Source organism: Lynx rufus, unplaced genomic scaffold, assembly GCF_022079265.1.
Source record: "Lynx rufus isolate CCGP_SWC_20201006 ecotype Redwood Valley unplaced genomic scaffold, mLynRuf1.p SCAF_6, whole genome shotgun sequence".
Classification (NCBI taxonomy): domain Eukaryota; kingdom Metazoa; phylum Chordata; class Mammalia; order Carnivora; family Felidae; genus Lynx; species Lynx rufus.
In genome coordinates, this window is record NW_025814878.1 from 109,463,467 (window position 1) to 109,482,573 (window position 19,107).

Here is a 19,107-nt window from a genome sequence, read left to right on the forward strand (position 1 = left end):
TTTTTTTAGGTTATTAACCTACGAGGATAAGGAAAAGGGGAAGAGGAAGTAAAAACACAAAAGAAGGAGCTGTAAAGCAGATAAACGAGTGGTAAAAGATTTAATAGGCTCAAGAAAACTCATTCCTAAGCCACCGAATTCTCAAAGGCTTAGGAATTAGAGGAACCAGGCACCTTTGAAGCCACAGTGAATAAGGCAGATAGGAAAGGGCTAAAATGAAGATTGGTTGACTATGTGTTTATGCAGCAATTAAGAGCTCAGATTCCCTTCCCCGCTCCACAGAACTTTGCTTCTCCCTCACTCTGATGGAAAAGTAGAAATGTATTCTTTTCTTTTTCCAGCTTTATTGAGGTGTGATTGATATCTGACTTTGTGTAACATGATGTGATACACTTACACATCGTGAAATGATTACCACAGTAGAGTTAGTTAACACCTCCATCACTCCATAGAAGTCCTTTTCTTTTGTGGGGAGAACACTTAAAATCTCTCTCTTTGAAGATTTCAAGTATATAATACAGTTTTGTTAACTGTAGTCAGTCACCATGCTATACATTAGATCTCCAGAGTTTATTCATCTTATACTGGAAGTTTGTACTCCTGGACTAACGTCTCTACATTTCTCTCCTCCCCTCTCCCCCCACCCCCCACAACCACCATTCTACTGTGTTCTAGGAGTTAGGCTTTTATACATTCCACATGTAGGTGAGATCATGTAGTATTTGTCTTTCTCTGTCTGACTTTGGAAGTTTATTCTTTGATGAGGGGCAAAACAGTGTCTCTGAACCAGGAAAGATACCGTGCACAGTTGAGGAAGGCCATGCTATATAGAAAGATGTAAGTGGCATATGCTGAGAATCCCCCCTCACAGTAATTATGCACCCCCCCCCCCCCCCAACACTCACACAGACAAATACCCTTTGCCCTCTTTCACCACTTAGCCTCTGGAACTCTGGCAGGCAGACCCATACCATCCATGCAGACGATTAAAAACCTCGTCCTACGTAATTTGACTATCCCAAGTGGGAAGAGCTAAAGAATCTGAAAGTCAGGTTTTCCTAGCAGTTGACCCATTTAGGCAACTGTATTCTCAGAATTTCCTATAGTATGTCCAGAGGTTCCTTCCTAATAACCTTCTTGACAGCGAGACATCTGAGGAAACTAATATGAAACATAAAGGCCGAAACAGGAAAAAAACAAAAACAAAACTATACATGGGGATGAAAAATTAAAAAAAAAAATCATTGTTTTCTTCAGAGAGATTGAGTAAATATGGCAATCTTAGACCAAGAAAATACCATAAAAAAGGAACATTTGGAGAATAATAAGTATACTTGGAAATTTAAAATATTAAAGCAGATATGAAAAACTTGGTAGTTAGCACAGATGATAAAGTTGAAGAACTCTCTCAGAAAGTAGAACAAAATGACAAAATGGTAGCAAATAGAGAAACTATAGAAGTGTGGGTGAAGATAAGACTGCTAATATCCAAAACAAAGAGCTTCGTAAAGAGAGATTTCGGGGCTCCTGGGTGGCTTAGTCAGTTAAGTGTCCGACTTTGACTCGGGTCCTAATCTCATGGGTTCTTGAGTTCGAGACCCACATCGGCTCTGTGCTGACAGCTCAGAGCCTGGAGACTGCTTCGGATTATGTGTCTCCCTCTCTCTCTGCCCCTCCCCCACTCACGCTCCATCTCTCTCGCTCTCAAAAATAAACATTAAAAAAGAGAGCGAGATTAAAACAAAATTCAAAAGAAGCAGTCAGTACCTATAATTCAAGAAAATTTACCAAAACTGAAGTATATGGGTTTCCAGATTGCAGGGCCTTCTGAGTGCCCAAACTAAGGGAAGAAAATAGACCCACACTAAGGCACATCTTCATGAAATTTCAGAATACTAAGGATGTAGAGAAAATCTACATGCTTCCAGAGCAGGACATAATTTTTCTTAAAAAAGAAGAAAAAGAGGGGCGCCTGGGTGGCGCAGTCGGTTAAGCGTCTGACTTCAGCCAGGTCACGATCTCGCAGTCCGTGAGTTCGAGCCCCACGTCGGGCTCTGGGCTGCTGGCTCAGAGCCTGGAGCCTGTTTCCGATTCTGTGTCTCCCTCTCTCTCTGCCCCTCCCCCGTTCATGCTCTGTCTCTCTCTGTCCCAAAAATAAAGGTTGAAAAAAAATTAAAAAAAAAAAAAAAGAAGAAGAAAAAGAGAAACCAGATAAGGTATCAGCATGACTTCTCAATGGCAAAACTAGAAGCTTGACAGGCAGCAGAATAACACTTTCAAAGTTCTGAAGGAAAACTACTAACAACTTAAAATTCTATACCCAGGCAAATTACCAGTCAAAATCAAATATGAAGGTAGGCCGTAGGTATGTTCAGACAAGCAAAGCCTTAAAATCTTTACCCTCCAGATAACATTTCTGAGCAAGCTACTGGGAGATGCTCTCCACTGAAATGAGCGAGTAGACCAGGAAAGAAGACAGTATGAGATACAACAGAGACAGTCCAGCACAGGAGATAGATGAAAGGAGATGGGGAAGACCTATCCCAGGATAACACCTGCATCACATCAAAGGGTACCCACACTTGACTGAAACTAGCCAGAGGCCTGGGAAGACTTCTTCAGGAAGAGGAAATAACTAGAAATACCTGATGTGTCAGAATGTTTTGAGGGAAGCTTTAGTTCAAATAAGGGACAACTGGGAGAGAGGGGGTGAGTTAGTATTGAGCACATACAAAACTAAGGAAAACAAAAATCAAGACTATTTTTAACTCTGTAAGTGAAAAAAATGTGTAGGAAAAGAAAGTACTTCCATATATTTGTTATGAATAATGTTTACATAATCATAATGTAAACACTGACTATTGATTCAGCTGAAGTTACAATGTAATCTAAGTTGGGCGATGGGAAAGGGTGCATGTGGAGAGGGGAGAGCTACATACTTACCCTCCACGATAGTAGATTGTTGGTAAAGCCTAAAATCAGAAAATCAAGAAGTAGCATTAAAAGTGTGATAATTATAGGGGCGCCTGGGTGGCGCAGTCGGTTAAGCGTCCGACTTCAGCCAGGTCACGATCTCACGGTCTGTGAGTTCGAGCCCCGAGTCGGGCTCTGGGCTGATGGCTCAGAGCCTGGAGCCTGTTTCCGATTCTGTGTCTCCCTCTCTCTCTGCCCCTCCCCCGTTCATGCTCTGTCTCTCTCTGTCCCAAAAATAAAAAATAAACGTTGAAAAAAAAAAATTTAAAAGTGTGATAATTATAGATGTGAAGTAAATCCTAAAATAATCCACGTAAGCAGGTAAAAACAGTTGTCTGCAGGGAGGGGAGGAAATGGAGCACGGAGGAGTATTTTTTTTTATAATACAACAGGCGATTTGACCTTTCAAACTATATATGTATAAAACTTTATCTTAAAAATATAAAAGAAGAAAAAGAAATAGTTAAGGCGGTTTTATTTTAATGAGGCCAAACACCACAACAGTAGCCATGACCATTGGTCATATTATAAAATTCTCTTGTTTATTAGAAAATTCCCTCTTACCAAGTATGCATTTTACTCGATGTGTGTTCCTCTCCTAAGTTTTCCTCTCCTTGAATTTCTGAAACAAGTGTAAGGATTGACATTTTCTTTCTGACCACTGGCTTAGCACTAATACTGTACCAGTAAAGTCTAAGTCATGAATGGTTGAACTCTCAAGAAGCTTTGGGGAGGGGAAACAAAAGCCTTGCCAGACTACTACACCTCCCAACCTGCTTGCTAATCCAGCAGAAATATGGACTGGAAACAGGCTTCAAAACTGAACCTCAGTAGTACACAGGACTCTTAACACAAAAGGTGTACGGGGAAGTGTCTTCAAATGATTGGGCAGATTGTTAGATTTGGACCCGGCCCATGCCTGCTCACCCCGTGCTCTAGCTGCAGATTCTGTAGACCACCCAATAGTGCCAGCTGGGGCATCTTGCTGTTTCTTCTCTGTTGCTCGTGTGAAAGTTCTACCACACTGACAGATTTTAGCAGCAAAATCCCTTACAGCAGTCTAGTGCTGAAATTAGTAATCCTTCATGCTGTTCAGAAGCTTGAATCCATTGGAATCAGCCCTTCACTCCCAGCTTTAATGACCCCTGAGATATAGGACATTGTACATATCCATACTGACTTTTGCACCCAGGACAAAAAGACTTCTGTTTCTCTCTTCTGCTATCAGTTGCATGTTTTATGGTGTTGGCGGTGAGCATTCTTCCCAAGTTTTCTGTAGTTTTATTTTTATTTACTTTGATTTCTCCGCCTCTTGTTGGTAGGTTTGTACATAGTTATATTGATGCTCAAACTAATGTGCTAGGTAAACCTCTGGGACTTTTTTCTTTTCCTCCTCATCCATTTTCTAGGTAAAGGTCTAGAACTTCTCAATGGGCAAAGGAGCACCCCTCAAATTTCCTGTGAGCATCGAAGCAGTTGGGGATAGTATATGGCAAGTGTCGGACTTTTCTGGGTTTCGCTTAGTTCTCTGAGGAACTATTACTGCCAGAAACACAGGTTTCTTTGCATAGCATGTAAAGAATTCAGAGGCTTTGGGGGACATAGGTTCTGTTGATCTTTGATATCTCCAGCCTGATGGTATGTGTGTGTGGGGTATGGGTTTTCCGTTAAAGGAAATAATGCATTGCAAAGTGTAGCACATAGGAGGTGTTCAGAAGTTGCTGGCTTTTATTTTAATTGCACTGCTGGTTTCTCAAGGGTCTGGAGTGAAGATCTGCAATTTCCTTACCCCCATGATCTCTTTATTATTCTCTTGACTTTGACTTTGTTTTCACTTCTCTTGTTCTGAATGTCTTGAGCAATTTTTATCTTCTCAGTATGTCAAATATTTACATTCTTAGAAGTATTCTTAGATTTTTCTTTGGGGAGCAGCAAATTCTTTCTCCTTCTCTTTACCTCTCTTCCTTCTCTCCTTATCTTTTACTCTATAAGGACAAAGGCGGCGGGGGCAGGGTAGGGGGGCTCCTCCGACCCTTAAAATTTTAAGTTATAATAAATTGCATATACCTACCATAGTCTTAGATTTAAAAAAAGAGAACCTTTCCTTACCCACCATGATCTTAAAGCAGGCTTGCTACAGGTCATGGTCACCAAATGAGTTCTTACAGATTCATAGGGAAACTAACAAATTTAATTTTCTTCTGCTTTTTCTCTAGTGCACAATTCCATTAGACTCATTTGTCTACATTCGTGGGGATGCACAGCCTATTGGATGAACTGAAAAAGATAATGCAGCCATTTAAAAGATAAAAGTAGTGAAATCCTCTCCCCGGCCCCCAGCATCTTGGGCGAGGAGAAAAGTTAATGAAAAAATGCAAATGTTGAACTTTTGGTAATTTAGTTGTATTTCTTAAAATATACTTTTTGTTGGTTTCAGTGTTTTATTGAGTAATAAAATTGGTTAACAGTATTCCCACATGGGGATTTGTTCACATCAGCACATAACAGAGACAGAAGAAGGGATTGGTTTATTCCTATTCATGCTCTCCCTCTCTCTCTCTCTTCCCCTCCCTCCCTCACTCCTCTCCACTCCCCACCCCTCCCTTTACCCCCTTCTCTCTTCTCCCTCCTTCTCTCCCTCCCTGTCTCCCTTATTCATTTTTCATTTTATATCTTCCACTTCCCATTTTGTCTCTTTATAATCCCCTGAAAATTACAATCTAAAAAAAAAAAGCTAAGATAAAAAGAAAACTAAACCATGAAATAAATAAGACATTTCTTCGCATGAAATTCAAATCAGTTCCTCTTTCCAGATCCTAAGAAGCCTACTTAATTAGATTTTTGCCTGTATCCTGCTAAATATCTGTAATAGGTGAACTGTGTCTGTACATCAGATTCATTTACACTGTATCTGTGTTCTCAGGCTCAGTGTCGCGCCTTCCCATTTGACCCTTTTATTCCTGCAGGGAGACGTTATATAACTGTTTATTCTTCCAGTTTAGCAAGTTTGTCTATAAAGTTCAATGTTAAATAGATCACCTGTCAACCAGCGGGTAATTATTTAATTTTTTTTTTTTTTATTTCTTGTCTGTCCCCTGACCCTGAAATAAATATTCCACAGGGAAGAGATTTTATCTGTATTGTTCAATCCCATATCCCAACATGCAGCAACAGTAGCTAGCACATAGTAAATACTGAATTAATACTTGTCAGGTGAGTCAGTGATCATTTGTGTGTATGTGTATATGAGAGAGAGTCTGAGGATTATTTTTCTTTTAGCCACATTTGTTTTGTTTTGGTCTTTGAAGCAAAAATAGTTCACAGAGAGGACTTTTAAAGTTCATAGTGCTAAATTCAGTGTTATAAGAGTTGGCTAACCTCTTCACCATGTATGAATAGATAAGAAGCTCTTATGTTTTTCTCTTGACCCCTACTACTAATGTGTTTTAGTCTTGCCTTCTGAACTGCACTGTAACCTTCTTCAGATGAAGGTGTGTGTCCTGTCGTTTGGGTCCATTCCTTACAGTGCTTAGCACAATTTCTTGCACCTAGTAGGTGTTTCTTAAATCTTTGTTAATAGCAGATTTACCCCGTATCCCTACAAGGACTGTTGACTGGTTAATGTGCAATCAGGAAGTTAAATGTTATGTATTATATCATTTTCACAGGATTTATGTAAATATTATAATTAAGTTCTTTTTGTGATATTAATTCCAAATATAATTACATGAGTTGAACGTGTATTATTATGACAGGATAAGTTCTACATATTTGGGGGTGGGGAGAAGGCCTACTGTTGAAAATCCACTTTTTTTCCAAATAAAAAAACAACACTTAAATATTTATCTCTAATGTTGAAATGACTGTGTATTTTGGTAGCACCGGGCTACGATGTGTTAGTAATATTTACCCATCTTATCCTTTCTGCACACTTGATTCGATACAGCATCAATTTTCTCGGGAAACCAAGATGACTTCTTTCATTTGCCCTTCAAGTTGGATAGTGGAGGTGCTGGGACGTGATCGCTCCCTCTGCAGGCCTTATGGTCAGACAGCACGGGGGCTGCTCTCTGAGAGGGTAGCCTCTGATTAGGCTAACTCTGGACCCAGACTCTTTAACCTTTCAATAATTCTTCCTCTCCCAAATAAGCAAATGCTGCTGGGGCCCTTTGCTGAAGTCAGTAGAGGAGAATCTATAGCTCCACAGATCAGCCAGAGGGAAGGTTTTCTAAGAGTAACAAATCTTTTCTGTTGCAACCTGCTTTTTCTAGAAGCTTTTTGTCATTCTGGCAGTAAACTGTTTTCCACTTGCTGCCTTAGCAACAAGACCTGAAGTCACTTCCCCCTCCAGTCTGCGGTTTGATTATAAGAACACTAACACCGTACACAGAACTGGAAGAAAATACCATACTGGAGAGACCTGCAGACATTACCTGCTTCTTGGGTCAGAGAATTATTTATGTACATTCTTAGCACCTCCTTGAAAGGAAAAGTCAGACAGGAAGTCTTAGAAGTGATGAATCCAAACCCCACACAGTTGCAAGTCCCTAGCAAGTGTGGAGCTAAGGTTCTCGCTAGATGGCTGCATCTGGCCGCAGCAGAGTTCTCTGGCTAGCTCAGAGGAAGAGCCAAAATGTTAAGGAGCCCTTCTTGCATTACAGTCTCAGGCTGAATCTAGTTTCCTCAGGAGTCTGTGTTTAACCCAAGGGTATGAAGTTCACCTCGAGAATAAAACTTTGTTTACCAAAGAATAGAATTCTGATGGATTTTGGCTTCAGGTGTTCCCTTGAGAGCTCATTTAACTATTTCTTACTGAATTCAATTTTATCTGGTAGCAGAACCCACTCAGTACAGACGTGGGTGATCCTGTAACTAGAGGCAAAGGTTAAGGGTTAACTGTAACCTCAGGTGGGCTTGTGGTCCACCAGAACTGAAGACTAGAGAATACCAAAGGATTTAGAGTGGGAATGTACAAGTTGCTATTTTTCTATACTTTCTACTTTTCTGTACTTCCCTTAGTATGTTAAAGATGTATGTGACTTAGAAATCCAATCTGGTAGCACCCTGACAAGAAATGATAGAACAATAGGTTAGGAATAGGAATCTGTACATTCCCAGAACTGGTAGGGAATGCAGTGAATCTCCAAAGCAAAATTCCACTAGGACACAGTATTATGATGTCTCTCTGTTAGGAAATGCTAATGTGTTTTCCTTAATGAATTAAAACTCCAAACTTCTAGAGTTTGCACAGAAACGAAACTCTTCTGTGAGCTTGGGTAACTAGACTTAATATGGGCAAAAGATTCTTGGCTTGCTTCTTCATGTAAAGCTGACTCAGGTCAAGAACATTTTAAATAGACTTTTCTGGGGACTAGACGCTTGAAGAATGAAATGCCGTAGGGCCAGGTCATTTGCAGCTGGAATGTGTACTGCTGTGGCCACAGTGCCTCTGCTGTGGTGCCCTAAGAGGAAGAGCGAGTGCCAGCCTGTGTTCTTGAAGTCTGCCCCTGGGTGGGCCTGCCTCCTCCTAGACGAACCTTCTTAACAGCCACAGCTAGGGACACTTTTCCAGACAATCAGCGTTCTCGGGGTCCAAACCAAGATATTTTGTATCCAGTAATCTCTACTCTTCGAATTTCTGATTAATGCCGAGCGCTGCATTAAACACTTTAAATTCTTACCTCATTTAAATATCTTATAAGGTGTGTGTTACAGACCACATTTTATAGAGAAGAAAACTGAAGTTCAAAAGGTTTAAGGCATTTTGTTTTTTGGTTTTTGGTTTTTGGTTTTTTGCCCAAAGTGACAGAACTAATTAAGTGACGCGGCTGGGCAACAACTGTAGTCCTGTTAGACTCGAAAGCACACTCTTCAAAACTCCATAGTGCCTTTCAATTTTAGAGTGCTCTCCTTGGAGGCTTTAGGTTTCATTTCATTAAAGAAGAAAGAATCTCTTTTCACCCACAATATTACAGCTTCTGGAAACTTCTGCCTCGAAACATCCTGTTGTGAACTGTGTTCCGGGATCCTGCCCCCATCGGGGACGAGGAGACAACTAACCTGGGGAAGGGAGGAGCACATTAGAAACAGACGGTTACATGAGGGCTCACGTGGACAGCATTCATCCCCCTCAGAAATGGCCAATCTGTTGCATATGTGCCTTTCTCAGCGCTGTTTAAGTTTTAATTATCTTCCAACTGTCTGAGCTGCTGTTGAGGATCTCTGAGAGAACAAAGGCCGGCTGCGAGATTTTTCAGCAGTGTTCCTCTCTGCACACTGATGAAGTCACTAGCTGCCACTGCCCTTATTATCAGGTTAAATCAGAGTCTGACTGTGCTTTGGAGAGATGCCGAAAGGAGAAAAAATTAATCTTAAGCTCTGCCCCTTATTCAAAATTTTTTGTGGCAGAGAAAATGTGATATCCACTCCTGTTTAGGTGTTATGACCCAGAAGCAAGTCTGGCTTTGTTTTTCAAAAAAAAAAAAAAAAAGAAAAAGAAAGAGAGACTGGACCCTCTCCTATCCCCATCCCTTGGACTTTCAATAGTGCAGGTAATAACTTCTCTTCTGCCTCAGGGATGCTCCGTTGTGAGCACCATGAAAGAAACATGCTTGTCATCAGAGATGGTACCTGTGCTGGTCCCTCTCCCTCTAGGCACTGCTCATGGGTCCAGGCCTCTGAGTTCTCAGTGTAGAGCTCCAGGTACCCCTGCCAGTCACTGAAGTTGGGGGATTAGTGGAAGCCTGTTTCCCACCTTCTAGCACAGACCTTTAGTGAAGAACAGAGTCCTGTGCTAAACAACACCCTGCTGAGAAAGAGGAGTGTGGTGTTTTTCTTGTGACTTGGTTACCGTTTTTTTTTTTTTTAATGTATTTGAATAAGGACTTCATGCCATTTTTGTGAATTATGCTATAATTTTGTGGAGACTTTGAAAGTATTGTAGAACCAGAATAATTAAACTTGTTATGAGCATTACGTGTAACAGGCTAATCAAGAAGTGTGGTGTACAGTGGCGAATTGCTAATTTGACCTGAGGATTATGCGGCAGAGATAACATTATCTTCATTTATATAGAACTTTCTATCTGGAGGCATCTCTCAGTGCTCTTCGAACCATATACATTATCTTGTTTGTTATCATAAGCACCATCATTAAAGCTGTAAAATGTATTCCAGGACAGTCTTTTGTTTGCAGTGTCTTACAATTCGAAGATGAGGGAGGGAGGGAGAGGTTGTATATTTTCTCTTATTTTTGGTATTTGCACCAGGGTTAAGTTTATCTAAAGTTGGAGAACATGGTACCATGTAATGTTTTAAAAAGAAGGGGGGGGGACATTACTGCATTCCCTCAGGTCAGCGTGGAGTCTTAACCTTAAGAACTGCCAACGAGGAAGGCTCTGATCTATCTGTCATTTCCTGGCTCCTCTACCTTGTACAGTGTTAGGAGAGCTGCCTCTCCTTTGGTGGAGACTCAACCTAGGGAACAGGAAAGTGATCTGATCAAATTCCCCAAACCACATTCCCTCCATTCCCTCCAAGGTTGCAGACAGCAGCACTCAGGCTGTCATGACCATGAGCACCTGAAAGTGCTATGCTGTTTGAGTTCTTGCAGTTTTAAGGAAATGGACAAAATTAGATCCAGGCCACTGTTCCAGGCTTAACACACCCCTTCCCTTCCAGAAAGTCCGTAGAGACCTGTCACCACCAGCAGTAGAGAACAGCACAATTCCTGTTCTACACAGACCACTTAGAACTTATTTTACATGAACCTCACCTACCCACCCAAACCCAGTAACATCAGTACCTTCTATCTGCCTTGAGGGCTCGAGGGAACAGATGGGGGCCAGCCTCCTGCTTAGCCAGAGGGCTCTGATGAGTGCAGCAGTTGTGGTGACTCTCCACACAGGAAGGATGGTGTCTCCCTGCAGTGGGCATGCCCGGGAGATAGCATTCATATGGGTTATGAAGATGAGTGGCCAGCTCATGTCAAGGAGCAGATGGCTAAATGAGGTGTACTGGGAATGCTGTGAGATTCATGCTTGAAGGAACAGGAGGGAAGATAGCTTATGAGATAAAAACCCCAAATACAGTCTCCTTAATGTGAATATTTTAAATTGGCATTTACATTATACAGTTAACTTGGAGTGATGAGAAATGTAAGGGAATTACCGAATTAGTGAACAGCGATTAACTCAGAAGTAAAATTGTATCATCTAAGTCGAAGGTTGTTTTACACAGCAGAGGAAGGATATTACTAAAACCTTGCCCGGTCTGTCATCGCCTAATTGAAATGTGTTCATTTAATATGCCCCATCCTTCAGAGTGCATAGCTCATAATTTGGGAGAGTGCTATCACTTAATCTAGTTATTTTTCCTGGTTCTTCCTTTGAATCCTGGTAAGACAGTGTGTGGCACATTCCCCAGGGATTTGTGTGACACTCAGAAGAATGAGTCTGTCTGTTCATTAACCTGTGAACTGGCAGGTCCCTTTGGAGAGTGAAAGGAACAAGTCACTCCAAGGTTAATGCTTGTTTGTCGGAGGTGAAGCCTCCAGGGAGACGCAGAGGGTGAGCAGGCCGGGATGCTCAAGGACTGCCCCATGAAACTCTGCACTGTGTCCGGATGCCAGATCCATGTGGCCAGGAGGGAGATTGCCGAGCAGGCTGGGTCACCTCTGCGGATCACTTCCTCTGGTCAGGAGAAGGCTCCCCAGCAGTCAAGTGGGGTGGGGTGGGGGCTGGCGTAAGTATATAGGGTTAACTTTCTACAAGGATCTAGGAGCAGTGTTGAAATATAAGAAACTGTGAACAGTTTCGGTGGATCTGTCTTTTACACAAGAAGGCAATATTGATTTCATGCATTTGCCTCCAATGGCTGAAATCTTTCCTTGAGTTGGAAAACATTTGATTTTGCGAGTGTTTGTGCACCTGTGCACAGGCACATTCCTAACCACAAGACGAAGGTAGAAGCGGTTTGTTATTCTCCAGTGTAAATGCCTCATGGACATGCAATTATACTGACATTCAGGGGTTGAGCTTGAACAGCACCTGGTCTGAATTTCTAGGTAAATCAAATCTAAGTTCTGCTTAGTTCTCTGGAAAGTGGTATGTCCCTAGTTTTGCCGTAATTCTTCTAGGCTCAGTTGGAGCTAGCCCTAAGGAGCAGGTAGAGGGTCTGAAGTCAAGTTCAAAGTCTGCTTCAGTCCTAGCACACTGTATGTGTACAAAATGTACTTTATTCTGTTGTCTCTGGATTGGTTGTGATAGAAGCTTGTTTTCTTCAACAGATTTTCTTTTTACCCCCAGGTATATTCGAATAGTTGGGACTCACAACACAGTGAACAAGATTTTTCACATTGTGGCTTTTGAATGTATGTTTACAAACAAAACCTTCACTCTTGAGAAGGGGCTGATAGGTAAGTATCACAATTACATTTTTGTATATATGCTTAGATATTTTATCTTCAAATATTTTGCTATCTCATTAACTCATCTTAACCCACCTCTTAATCAGCTTTTGACTAAAAATTGGTTGATTTGAATGCCTTATGGCTGAGTAACATAGAAGAAGTCTTATATTTTTAGAAGTAGTCAAAATAATAATAACCTTAAAAAATATAAATATTGCACTAGGAGTTAAGAATTGATAATGTTCTAGTGATGCATTCAGACTTGCTATGTGAGGAATGCTTATGACAGTCAGGCAAAGCCTTTTACACCAAAGGCTTTTCTATTTTTAATGGTAGGTAGGATCACGGAGGAAGTCTGTAGAATATTGATCCAACGCTCATGCTTTCCAAGGCTATGGAAGTATTTTGGCCTTTAATTGGATATGAATGCTGTGCTCACTGTGAGAGTATCTTCTTTTCATGGACACATCAGTCCATGTTTGCACTGTTTAGCCAAGCTCACCTCCAGAAAATGCCTGCCTGTAATTTAAATAAGACCGGAGTAACTGAATTGTCATTGTGAAAGTCAGGTTATCTTGTGGGAAATACTGTCTGACTGATCTTTCAGAAGAGTATTTTTAGTTGCTATTTGGTTGTGTTCTGTTGTGTTTTGTTTTTGTTTTAGGTAATACTTAGCATGGCATTGTTTACAGCCCATCCCAGGTCTTGGCACCCTAGATAGCGCGAGCCATGCCCCCGGCTTTTTATACACGTGCTGCAGAGATCCTAGTTTGACTGACTAGTGCCTCAGATCTGTGTCTTTACTGCAGCTTCTTTGGAAAGGGACTCTGTACGTTCAGGTGCCCTTGCCTTGCTATTTCTAAAATAGAATTCTGTGCCTTTATAAAGGGATCCACGTCTTCTCTCCTTCTGAGGTCCCCTCCATCTGGGACGTAACATACGGACACACGTCCTGAAAACATGGTGATGACCAGAACAGGAAAGATGAGTGTAACTTGTAAATGTTTCCTAACTCTTGGGAAGGTCCTAAGTCTAAATTTCCTTAATACCTGCTGTGTCCTAAATGTAATCCTTTACTTAGGGAAGTTTGGAAGACTAATATTAATAGTGTAGCAGGAGTAGAAATTATTCCAATGTGTAGAGAACATTTAGGGCTCAACTAAGATAAATAATTTGGTATTACCTTTGTTGTGCATGTAACTTTTAATATTAAATACAATGTTAATCATTGTGGCGACTTGTAAGTAATTTGAAAGTCAACAATGCTGAAACATTTCCTGGTATTGTTAAGGCTTTTAATTCTGTGGGCTGTGGAATTGCCTTCCTAGTCCTGGCGTGCACACCACTTGGCTACCCATCTCGACCCCGTGCACTGTGTTCTTGAACATGCTGCATAGCAGGCACCCTCTACTTCAATCAGTCTCCCCTTCTTATTGGAGGAAGAACAGGTTTGTGGACACGGTAATTATCCAAGAAGCAGGTCTGTGTGGTATGAGAATCCATTACAGGATGAAACTCAGGATCAGTGGTGGTGAGGGATGTTGTTGTTGGTCTGCATTTTTTGTCCAAAGCGAACTAGTCAGCATTATCAGAAGCCATAATGGTCTCAGACATGTCAGGGGATGAAAGAAGATTGCAGAGATGCAGGAAGTGTGTTTGGTTTCTGGTCAAACACTTTTCTTCGAGCCCTTTTCTCTGATGCTCATGAGTTTGACTGCAGAGAGCACTGCAATCATCTGCCTGTCACCGTCCCTCAACTGAATGGGAGCAGTGGGGCAGGTTGGCAGGTATGTACGTGCACTTGGTGGTGGATGGCCTGCAGTGGGATCCCGTCTGGCCCTCCTCCTGCCATCCTCACAGCTCAAGCTGTCCCCACGCTGGGCAGACAGGGAGGCGGTGTGAGTCGTACGGGAGTGCAGGGGGATTGCATTATCCTTGTCTGACATGGCAGCGCTGCTTAGTTTAAAGGGGCGTTTGAAATAGCAATGGCCAACTTTCCACATTGATGATCTCAGGTGCATTTTGGCTGCACGCAGGCCTCAGCCAGCCGCCCGTCAGGGGCCTCCAAGAAGGGAGTGGTTCTCCAATGGGGGCACAGTGTACGTCAGAATCATCTGGAGTCACTTTTAGATGGAGCTGCCTGCCATTTACTCCTTCCTGTGCCCTGTGAAGTACACACTTCTTCCTTGAGAACCACTGCTATGCACTTCTGGCTTTCAGGGAGGAAAAAAGTAAAAAGTAACATAATATCGTCATGAATGACTAGTAGGGTATCAGACCCTCCTTTTACGGTTTAAGATTCAGAACCTCTCTCTTTCACAGCTCCTGACCTTTGTTTCATAGTTTCCACTACTCCCATTGGGGCAGTACTCTCCTTGTAGGCCTCAAGATTACTTTAAACATATTTGTGTTGGTTTTTTCTTTTAATCAGATTTTAGGATCATTTCTTACAACATACCATGATGCCAGGAAAAAGTAAGCTTTGTGTGGTTTTAGTCCTGTTTCCCAGCGGAGAGTTTCTTGCATGTCCATCCCTCACACATCTTCACTTGTGCAGATTTGTGGGGAAATCCCTGGGAACAGGCCCTACCTCGACCACACTGACCAGATCTGGTGTCAGCCTCTCCCAGCTCATCGGCTGCTGCCACCACAGCCCCTTCTCATTTGGTGGCTGCTTCTGGATCGCGCTGGGATGTATCCTCACCTGCAAGAGTGCGCCTGTGATGACCATCTCCTCTTTGTTAGGAGGTGTTGATAGAACTCTAACCTTCTGACCCGTGAGGCGTGGAAGGAATAATTAGAATAGATATGACCGCTATTTTACAAGCATTCAACCTCCCAAAGAAGGTATTTGCTTTGCCTTAGCACTCCACCTTGTGATACACAATGGCATTTGCCAAGTCCTTGTACTTTTTCATAATAATTGCCAAAGCTTCCTTTCATTTAATCTTGAATTTAAATTCACTTACAGGCAACCTACTTTTGTCTGTATGCTGCCCACTTCCTGTCTGTCATATTATTTTGACACCAGTCCCAGACATTTTATCATCTTATCCATAAATATTTCAGTATGTTGTCTCTAAAAAGTAAGACCCCCTTTTTTTGTTCCCATAATGACGATGTCATTATAATACCCCCAAATTGAACTGTAACTTTTTATTGTATTGTTTTTTAAGTTTATTTATTTATTTATTTATTTTTAATTTTTATTTACTTTTTGGGGGAGAGAGAGAGAGAGAGAGAGAGCAAGCATGAGTGGAGGAGGGGCAGAGAGAGAGAGAGAGAGACAGAATCCGAAGCAGGCTCCAGGCTCTGAGCTGTCAGCACAGAGCCTGACGCGGGGCTCAAACTCACAGACTATGAGATCATGACCTGAGCTGAAGTCGGACGCTCAACCGACTGAGCCACCCAGGTGCCCCTATTTATTTATTTATTTTGAGAGAGAGCGTGCACACACAAGCATGCGAGGGAGGGCAGAAAGAGAGAGAAAGAGAGAGAGGGAGAAAGAGAGAGAGAGAGAGAGAGAGAGAGAGAGAGAATCCCAAGCAGGCCCCACGCTGTCAGTGCAGAGCCCAACAGGGGGCTCAAACCAACAAATCTTGAGATCATGATCTGAACCAAAATCAAAACTCAGACACTCACCCGACTGAGCCACCCAGGTGCTCCAGGATATTTAATACTCATAAAAAGTTACAGTTCAAGAGTGACTCTTGATTTCGGCTCAGGTCATGACCTTACGGTTCATGAGTTTGAGCCCTGTGTCAGGTTCTGCGCTGACAGTGAGGAGCCTACTTGGGATTCTCTCTCTTTGCCTCTTTCTGTCTCTCTCTCTCTCTCTCTCAAAAAAACATTAAAAAAAATATATCCAGTCAGTGTTCAGATGTCCCTAATCGGATCAAAGTCTAGAGTGAGTTTATGTGCTTTTACAGGTTATTTAAATCAGAATTCAGATAAGGTCCATACTATCAATAAACAGTATGACTCTTAAGTCTCTTTAAATCTGTAGATTTCCTTCCACTTTTCTGTCCATCTCTTTCTCTCTTGTTTTTCTCTCTATTAATTTATTTGTTGAAGAAACTAGGTTTTTGTTCTGTAGAGTTTCTAACAGCTAGATTTAGGTGATTAAATCCCCATGGTAACATTGTCATTTTTTTTTGTGTGGTATTTTTTGTAACTTAGTAGTTAGATAGAGACTTAATCTGATTCAGGTTCTGGGGGTTGGTTTTGTTTTGTTTTTTGTAAAAATGCTGTGTAGGTGGTAGTATATATACGTTTATTAAGAAACACAGAAAATCTTTGATTGTCTCTCTCTTTTGGATGTTCCCCTTCATTCATGATTGTTTCATGGATTCATTATTTCATAATTTGGAATTGCAAAATGATTATTTTCTTATCGTATCCTTCCTTCTTTATTTAGTGGCTAGGAAGAGAAGAATTTCCTCGACGCTTATTTGATAATTCTGAGATGCAATTTGCCAGGGAAAAGAAGGGTAAATGTCACACCCTTTCTGTGTATTTGCCATTTTCAGGTAGGTAGTTACCTACCATCTTACACATGGGACCACTGAGAATTGTTGGTGGGGACTGTTGGCAGGGGAAGGGAGAGGAATACACATCATTTTCAATTTATGGGATTAAACAAATTGAACACCTTTTGATCACTTGCAGTTACTATTATTGACATTCAAGTTATCCCCTTCTTTAGCCTTTTCATACTGGCTCTTGAGTCCTTCTGACATGACCTCCATAGTCCTTAATAATTCCTTGATTTCTGGCAGGACATGACATCCTGGGTTCGTTTTGTACATTTCCTGCCCCGATCTGGAATCAGATTTCTGCAAGAAGCCCTGCTTCCTTTCAGTGGGAAATGACATTTGGAAACCTCAGTCTAAGCCCTTGCTGCTGGGATGGTCACTATTTCTGGGTCTTTCCAGTGGATGGAACTAGGAAATGAGTGCACATTTCTTTATTTGTTTATCATATATTTGACAGGTTAAATATATCATGAGTGCATGCTGACACATCCAGTTAAAATTCAGTACGCAAAGTTTTTGTTTAGCCTTTCGTCTTGCAGCTCCTTTTTCCCATACTAAAAATCTTGGTTACCAGTGATACAGCACAATAATTCATTCGCTTTGTCCCCAGCACATACAAAACAGCCTCAGAATTACAGTATCGTTGCTACCATATGGTTACTGAAAATAGTTTAAGATTTTTGCAATTATTTTTGGGGCCCTTAGGGTATATCCCACTAGAGATATATATTAAAATTACTGTGTTATAAAGTCATCTAAAATAATTCTCTGTGTGGTCATGCCACTGTTTCAGTATACAGTTGGATTCATTTACTCCATTTTGCTTTCAGTGTTTGGCAATTGCCTTTAAAGATTTTTTGTTTTGTTTTATAACCGTGTAAACTATATACACAGTTCCAAAGTGAAGTCTGCAAAGAAGCTGTATTTAAAGAAATCTAGCTTCTGTTCCTGTCCCTTCTACTCCTATAGGTGATCTCTTTTCAAAACCCTTGAGTTTTTTGGGTTATCCTTCTATTTTAAATGATGAAAAATAAACCAATATATTTTATTATGTTATATTACATATAATTTATATTTTGTATCCTCGTCAATATTCTTTGATAATTGGTAGCACACTGTGTGCTATTCATACTTTCTTTCTGTGGCTTGCCTTTTTGTACTTGACACTCCTCCCAGAACTAGCTATATAGAAGGATACGATGCATTCCTTTTTCTAGCTGCATGGTAGTCATTAGAATAGATGTACTGTAGTTTATTTGTTCAACTAGTTCTCTGTTGATGAAGCATTTGGGTTGCTTTCTGTCTTCCCCTACAAATTGTGCTATTGCCTTGGGTAGAAGTCTTTTCCTGGTTTTCCGACTCTGTCCTTGGGCTAGATTCCTAGAAAGGGGATTACGTGGTCAGAGGGTAAATGCATGTTTAATTCTGCAAGGTGTTGCCAAAATCACCTCCACAGGGATTATACTATTTTGACGTTCTCATTGGCAGTATAGGAGAATGACTGTTTCCCCACAGCTTTGCCAGTGGAGGGTAGTTTCACGCTTCTGGCTTGTTGCCAGTTTGCTAGGTGAGAAATGGTGTCTTCGTGCGCTTTTAACTACGTTTCTCTTTTGAGAGAAATTGAGCATCTTTTCGTATGTCTAAGGGCCATTTGCATTTTTTCTTTTTTAAATAGCTCTTCTCTTCTTATGAGTCTTGTAGATGAATAGAGAATATGCTTTTAGTAAGACTTGGGGGAGCAGTAAACACTTTACACTGATATTAGACTGTGGTATTTAGCATTACATGAGTCTAGTTTCCCTTCTTAAGGTCTCCTACTTCTTCTGGGAAACATAAGCTGTCATAAGTCCCTCTCCATCCTTATCTTTGGCTCTACCGCAGCTTAAGAAAGAGATAGTAGGCTAGAGCGTGGAGCCCTAGGTTCAAAATTCAAGGTCCTTTAACCCTTCCAAAGAACAAGAAGCTTCCATTACCAGCTTTAGGCCTTTAAGGGTTACCTCTGTGTCTGCCAGTTCGTATCCATGAGGACCAGTGGCTCTTTTGCTCTAGTTTCTTGTTAGTAATTGATGTAGGGCAACCCAAATACAGGAATTCTGTTTCTGAAGCTCTGGGAGCACTCACTGCCACCGCCACTGCCACCATGGAATCATGCTGTCTGCACAGGAACATGGGAGCCCATGCTCATCTGCCA

General features: G+C 41.4%; 1 protein-coding gene across 3 annotated transcripts in view; it reads left to right on the forward strand.

The window, feature by feature from the left end:
• The window catches only part of BTBD9 (BTB domain containing 9), a 413,225-nt gene that overhangs the window by 256,975 nt on the left and 137,143 nt on the right, over positions 1–19,107 (forward strand). For all 3 annotated transcript variants that reach the window (XM_047103281.1, XM_047103282.1, XM_047103280.1), the window contains exon 7: positions 12,278–12,387. In XM_047103281.1, the coding sequence (XP_046959237.1) occupies positions 12,278–12,387 (110 nt within the window). The remainder of the gene's footprint in view (positions 1–12,277; positions 12,388–19,107) is intronic.